The following is a 7,709-nucleotide window of genomic DNA, read 5'->3' on the forward strand; positions in this document are numbered from 1 at the left end:
CATTGCCTGAAACAAGAATGTTCAAATGATGAGATTTACAAACCAAGGTCAACATTAATTCCTCCTACACTGATATTTTGTTCTCTGTTGGCTCCATGTAAGTAACTTGGATCACAGTATCTGGACAATGCATTTCCCACATCTTTAAGCAGGAAATAAAGCCTGTCCACCTGTCTGGGGTAAAGCCATCTGGGGACTAAGAAGTATACTGTGTACTAAGGCAGTGTAAAAAGTAAGTACTCCCCTTGGAGCTCGGGAGCCTTTGGGTGGACCCATTGGTGGTGGGATGGAAGAGGAGTTTTCCCTATTCAATAGTTGAGCTTCCAGCAACAGAATTGTCTTGCAAGGATTCTCTCCCTGCCTGGTAACCCTGGGGGGTCAGGGGAGGGAATAATAACCCAAAACAAAACAAAAAACCCTTCCAGGCTCTTATTTCAAGTTCGTATAAAGGATTTTGAAGGGCCTGTTTTGGAATAATAATTACCTTCTGGATACATTGATAATAACCCAGCTGGAGAAATCATTAAGTTATGGACTTGAAGAGCCACAACCTAGATTTCCTGTGGAGAGAAAATAGAGAATATTTTGAAGAAGAGGCTCAGGGCTTGTTTTGTTCTGTTCTGGTTTGGGGGGTTTTTTGTTCTTTTTTTTTGTTTTAGTTTTTTTTGGTTTGTTTTCCTGATAGCTTCCAATCAGCACTGGGATAGTGCCTTGGGACTTTGTCCTCCACATTTTTTTATATTTGGCTGAGCTACCTGGACACCCTTTGGCATCAAACAAAATTTTATAAAAAGATACTACTATTTTTATTTTATGCTAGTGCTTTAGGTCCTGATCTTGTGCCCCACAGTCAAGATTTCTTATTTTCATGGTAGCATCAGAAGTCTTCTCCTCCTAAGCCCCCTGGGAATCAAGATATCACTCTCAGCTCCCATTCCTTTTGTCTTTTGTTTTCTCTCTCTAAAAGAAACTAGGATTTTGCTACAGACTAGGTCACATTGGAAAGTAAATGTTACTATTGCTATGGGGTGACTGGGACAAAGGCTAGATATTCCTGAATCCTTCCATCATGCTAGGAAAAAGCTGACTTAGATCTTATAAATTTATCTAAGCCTCAGTTTCCTCATCTGTGAAATGGTAATAATGATACTTACAATGACACACAGCATGCTGTAGTGGATAGAAAGCCTGGCTTCAAAATCAAGAAGACCTGGGTCTAAGTTCTGCCTTTAACATATACTGACTATGTATCTCTGGGCAAATCACTTAACTTCTTAGTGACCTACGCAATGTTCCACAAGTACAAATTGTGAAATAATTTGTATCTGCATTGATAGAAGGAGTTTCTCAAAGGGCATTAACTATAACAAATAAATCATATGTCCAGACCAAGAAACTTTAAAAAAATTTCTTGCAATATCTACTTACAATGTCACAAAAGGGTTTTGCAAACCCTTAAAACACTATATGAATGTAACTTATTATCATGAGCTTGAAAGGATGTCTTTCTTAACATAAACTGGAAAATCCCAAAGCACATCCCTGCTCAAACCAACCTTTACCACCTTATTTTGCCTTTTTGGAGGGCAGTTGGGGTTAAGTAACTTGCCCAAGGTTACACAGCTAGTTTTTTTGTATGGGTATTAAGTGTCTGAGGCTGGAACCGAACTCGGGTACTCCTGACTCCAGGGCCAGAGCTTTACTCACTGTACCACCTAGCTGCCCCAACCATCTTCTTTTGACAGACTTCATGCCTTTTTTCCTCAGGTTCTCATTGATGCTGATATACTTCCAATGGCCATAAGCATTTCATCCATACTGCTAATTACATTCTTGTAGATTCTCCTGGAGAGCTTTCTTTTTCTTTAGGAAGATAACTGTGATCCCAGAATAGTGCCATTTTGTGTGAAGCATCAGAAAGATTCTCTCACCAAAGCTCCCCAGTGCCTGGAATCACTCTGTGGAGTTCATCACTAGTATCCAGGACTGCATGACCTCTCCAATCAGCTCCACAGTAAGTAAGGGAGACTTGCTTCTGCCCAGCCCTAGCACACCCTCCTCATGCACCTACAACTTGAGATACTGTTGCTCACTCAGAAAGCAAGATAAGCACCAGAATTCAACCCCCATGTCTATTCCATCCAATTCAACAAGTATATAGGAAATGTCTGGTATAAGCAGGTACTGTTGTAGGTCTTTATTCTAATTCACATTTCACTCCCCAGTACGACTCTTCGTGTACTCAATAGCTGATCAATAAACCAATTAAGCACATAACAAGCATTTATTATCTATAATACCACTGGGGATATGAAAACAGAAAAGAAATAATCCCTTCTCTCAAAGAGTTTACATTCTATTGGGAGAAACAACACATATGTGTACCAACATACACAAAATGGACTCAAATTGAGGTCATTTTTTTTTTTAGGAGAAAGCATTAGCAGTGGGAGAAATCAGCAAAGTGTTAATAGAGAAGGTATGTGTGTGTATGTCTGTGTGTGTGTGTACATACTATATACTATATAAACTGAGCTTGAAAGAAATTAAGGATTTTAAGAGGCCAAAAAAAAGGAGTGCATTCCAGACCTGGGGGAGTACCTATGCAAATGCCAGAAGATGAGAAATGGAATATTCTGTGTGAGGGACAGCAAGAAGGCCAGTGCGACTGGACTATAGTATATACACAACAAGGGACTAAGATATAAGTCTTGAATGATAGGTGAGGGTCAGGTAGCAAAGGGCTATCCCTTTCCTGATTCTTTTTTTTTAATAAGGAAATGAAAGTGATTTTATTAATGTATTTCTGAATGATAAAATAATGGATTTGTACTCTAGAAAGTAAGATTCTTAAACCAGGAGCCATTTTTGGTCTTTGTATCTTTTGCATCGAAAATAATGACACACATATGCATTTAATAAATGCTTATTATATAAAGATAAATTAAATAATGAAAATTAAGCATCTAAATTAGGATATTTATATAATATTTCTTGGTATTTGGAGCACTTTTCTTTTTTAAAAATCAAATGCTTTATTAACTTCTAGTTTACATCATTCATTTCTGCAAGATTTTGTGTTACAAATTTTCTCTCCATATTTCCATAGCCACCACCCCAAAATATCCCCACCTCCAATCTGCTCTCTACCATATCCTCTCCCATACCCCCTCCAACTTTATAGCAGTGCATGGTGCTTCTCTATGCCCCAGTGCTTGTATGTCTTATTTCCCAGTTATGTGTAAAATAATATTAATAATAGTGTATATATATTTTAAACATTTGATTTTAAAACTTTGAATCCAGATTCATTCCCTTCCTCCCTTGTCACCCACATTTACTGGGGAGATAAGCAATTCAGTATAGGTTGTACATGTGTAGCTATGCAAAACATTTCCATAGTGGATATACTGCAAAATACTGATTGTATTTCCCTCCCTCCTATCCCACCTCCCACTTGTTCTATTCTGTATTTTGATCCCATCCCTTTTCAAAAGTGGGTGTTTGTAACTTCCCTCCCCCCCAGCCTGCCCTCCCTTCCATCATCCCTCCTCTCATCCCCTTACCCCTACTCTCCTGTAGGGTGAGATACCCTATTTAGTGTGTATGTCATTCGCTCCCTAAGCCAAATTCAATGAGAATAAGGTTGACCCATTCTCTTTTGCCTTCCTGTTCTTCCCCTCCATTGTAACCATTTTCCCTTGCCTCTTCTATATGAGATAGTTTACCCCATTCTCTCTCTACTCATCTCCTCTCATTATATTCCTCTCTCATCTCTTAATTTCACCTTTTAAGTATCATCCCTTTCTAATAAATTGGTCTTGTGCCCTCTATCTATGTATACCAGTACACTTATATACACACATTCACATATGTATTCATACGCCCATATACCCTTCTATATAGACATATATGTGTGTGTGTGCATATATATACACATACACACACATTTCTATTCTCTTCAACTATTCTCATACTGAGAAAAGTTTCATCAGTTACAATTATCACTTTTCCATGTAGTAATATAAATAGTTCAACTTTGATAGGTTCCTTATTATTTCTTTTCCCTGTTTACCTTCTCATGCTTCTCTTGCTTCTTGTATCTGAATGTTAAATTTTCTATTCAACTCTGGATTTTTCATCAAGAATGCTTGTAAGTCCTCTATTCCACTGAATGACTATATTTTCCCCTGAAACATGACACTCAGTTTTGCTGGACAGGTGATTCTTGGTTTTAATCCCAGCTCCTTTGCCCTCCGGAATATCATATTCCAAGCCCTTCCATCCCTCAGTGTAAAAGCTGCCAAATCCTGTGTTATCCTGATTGTGTTTCCACAATATTCAAATTGTTTCTTCCTGGATGCTTGTAATATTTCCTCCTTGACCTGGGAATTCCAGAACCTGGCTATAATATTCCTAGGAGTTTTCTTTTGGGATCTTTTTTCAGGAGGTGATCAGTGGATTCTTTCAACCTTTATTTTGCTCTCTGGTTCTAAAACATCAGGGCAGTTTTCCTTGAGAATTTCTTGAAGGATAATTTCTAGGTTCTTTTTTTGATCATGGCTTTCAGGTAGTCCAATAATTTTTAAATTATCTCTCCTGGTTCTATTTTCCAGGTCAGTGGTTTTCCCAATGAGATTGACATTGCCTTCTATTTTTTTCATTTATTTGGATCTGTTTAATAGTATCTTGATTTCTTACCCTAAAAGGAGAACTTGAACAATAAACTAGAATAAAATCTCCCCTCCCACCAAGTGGTTTGAATAATTCTAGATATACTGCTGCAAAAGGAAGCTGATCTGATCAGATCTGTACTCTATAGGTCTGAAAAGTTGGGACTTTCCTTTGTTTATTCTCCACTAGGAATTTATTTAAGATACACTCCTTTATTCATTTCATTATTTTTTACTGACATCTGCTGGGTGACTCATAGGATCATCAATTTAGACAGGAGAAGGACCTCAGAAACCATCCAGTCTTACTGGTCCAAAGGCCCGGCAGAGCCAAGACTCAGAACTGAGTTTTCTGAATCTGAATCTAGCAATCTTTTCACTGAACAATTCTGTTTCCTGGCTCAGCTATGGGACTTACCATATTGTTGCCATCCAACAATGACAGTCCTGGATTCCTAGGGATGCACCCATGTGATCAGCATATCTATCCATAAAGTCTCATCAGCACCCTGGTCCTCCCACCAATGAAAGCACACAGATGCCCAGAGCAATAAAGTAAGTGGAGATAGCACTGAGCTCCTGAAGTAGGACTGGCATTTGCACAAGGGTGCATAGCAATAGTGCCATGTATATCACAGCAGGCAGGAGCTTTGGGGATTGCAGTAGTCAAATGAGAGGGGAAACATGAAGGAGGAAGCACAGGTGATTTCTTGAAAGAGCTGTGTAAAGACTCTAGAAAAAAACAAGGGTTTGGGAGGCTAGTTGGCACAGTGAGTAAAGCACTGGCCCTGGAGTCGGGAGGACCCAAGTTCGGTTCTGGCCTGAGACACTTAACACCCACACAAAAATACTAGCCCTGTAACCTTGGGCAAGTTACTTAATCCCAATTGCCCTCCAAAAGGCAAAAAAAAATAAAACAAAACAAGGGTTTTCATTCTGGTTCTGCAAACAACCAGTCATGTGACCTTGGACTTGACTGTTTGGGCTTCAGTTCTCACCTAGCAAGTGAGATGTGGCACTAGATGCTCTACCAGGTCCCTTCCATTCTCTGATCTGCTGATGACTCCAGGAAGGTGAATGGGGAGTAGCATGAGCCCAGGCTTCAAGATCACACATACTTTCACACACAATTAATACTTTTCCCCAAAGCTATTATCTTCCAGAATTGCCCTAACATTGGTGCTGCTCCAGATAAGAAGCATAAAATGGAAAAGGATGGGATTAAACCAGTGTCTGTGGCATGGGTTTCCCCTCACACCCACAAAGAGAACAGTTGTAGATGATCCAAATGGGTTAAAACTTTAAATCTCCACAAGACATTTTCCTGTTTTCTGGAAAAGTCAAGGATGGGGTGGAGCATTTCTGCTTCTGAAAATGATCTGTTCTAGGAGGAGAGGTCCCAGCAGAAAGAACAACTGAAGACACTCTTCTTGATCCTTGCCTGACACAAGAGACGATGGTGAAACGCGTTGCAATCATTGGAGCTGGTGTGAGTGGCCTCACCTCCATCAAATGCTGCTTGGAAGAGGGGCTGGAGCCCACCTGCTTTGAAAGGAGTGGTGACATTGGAGGGCTATGGCAATTCACAGTAAGTGACATTTCCTTAACTCCTCTATTGAATATGCTGACCAGCAACTACCTGGCAATGTGACCTTGGTCACTTTACCACTCTCATCCTCAGTTTCCCAATATGTAATGGGAGAGGGTTCACTAGATAATCTCCAAGATCCTTTCCCTCTCTGTCCATAAATTTCATAAATGATTCTCTAACATTTAAGATCCATCCAGTGGGAAATTTCTATTAGTGGTAGGAGAGAAAGATAATTACTAGCAATCATGTAGTGTTCTAAGATTTACAAAGCACTTTATATGCCAATCTTATTTGATTCTCACAACCCTGTGGAGTGTGATGCTATTTATATCCCCATTTTACAGAGAAGAAAACTTAGGTTGAGGTAGATCAAAAGACTTAGGAGTTCTACATTTCATCCTCTCACACAGGTTTCCTTTTTTTCTAAACTTGACCTATGATTTCATTGATATGGGGAACTCCCAATGAGGAAGCCCCCTCTGCTGCAGATGTGTTCTGTGACTTAGAGAGAGTTGCGTGGGACTCAAACCCATACCTTCTTTCTTGCCTCTGGGTCCCATTGCCCAAGATTTCTTTCTTTCTCACAGTTGCAGGTAGGAAAATCCCATTGAGAAACTGGTATTTCTCACCATGTCATTTTGAATGTTGACTTGTTAAATATTTTAATTCTTGAAGGGTAATAACAATTTCCCTTTTGTGATGTTTTTATAGGAATATGTTGAAGAGGGCAGGGCTAGTATTTATAAATCTGTTGTTATTAACAGCAGCAAAGAGATGTCCTGTTATTCAGACTTTCCTTTCCCAGAAGATTTTCCAAACTTTATGCCACACTCTCAATTTTTGGAATATCTCAGGATGTATGCAAACAAGTTCAACCTTCTGAAATGTATCCAACTCAAGGTATGTCACTAGGAGTTGTTTGGTTAGCAGAAACATACTTTATTACATGTCTTCTTTTGTTGCCTCCTGAGACTCAAGTTCTGTGGTTGAGATTAGAAACTGGCAAAGATCAGTGCTACTTGGTAGGATTGAATCATCCCCTGGGGGCTTTTCAATTAAGGTGTGGAGAGAAATACATTCATGCTATATAACCCATATGTAGAAACCTGTCTATGTATGGCCTTTATCTGAATGGCCACAAGGTCTAATCCAGATAGAGTTATGGTTTCTGACACAATCCTATACGCACAATCCCTTTGTCTCTACTTTTGTTGCTTGGATATTATGACTCCTTAAAGAAGTGGGGAGGAATGGAATTTGCATATTGTGTGTCTTTTTTTTCAGACCATTGTCTGCAAAGTGAAAAAATGTCCAGATTTTTCTACTTCTGGCCAGTGGGAGGTAACCACTGAACATGAAGGAAAGCAAGAGTCAGCCATATTTGATGCTGTTATGGTTTGTACTGGTTATCTCACTGACCCATTTTTGCCACTAGATACTTTACC

The 7,709-nt window shown here is 39.4% G+C and overlaps 1 protein-coding gene across 1 annotated transcript; it reads left to right on the top strand.

Moving 5' to 3' along the window:
* LOC138166084 (flavin-containing monooxygenase 1-like) lies at positions 1-7,704 on the top strand (the record flags this gene model as incomplete). The annotated part of the gene is made up of 6 exons (XM_069094518.1): positions 1-232; positions 1,768-2,014; positions 2,432-2,479; positions 6,062-6,261; positions 6,976-7,164; positions 7,549-7,704. Coding segments are annotated over exons 4-6 (477 nt in total), but the record flags the coding sequence as incomplete, so codon positions are not given.
* Positions 7,705-7,709: the final 5 nt, after the last annotated feature.

Source organism: Petaurus breviceps, unplaced genomic scaffold (assembly GCF_028583685.1).
Source record: "Petaurus breviceps papuanus isolate PSGF00001 unplaced genomic scaffold, PetGlider_PUasm1.0 220, whole genome shotgun sequence".
NCBI lineage: Eukaryota > Metazoa > Chordata > Mammalia > Diprotodontia > Petauridae > Petaurus > Petaurus breviceps.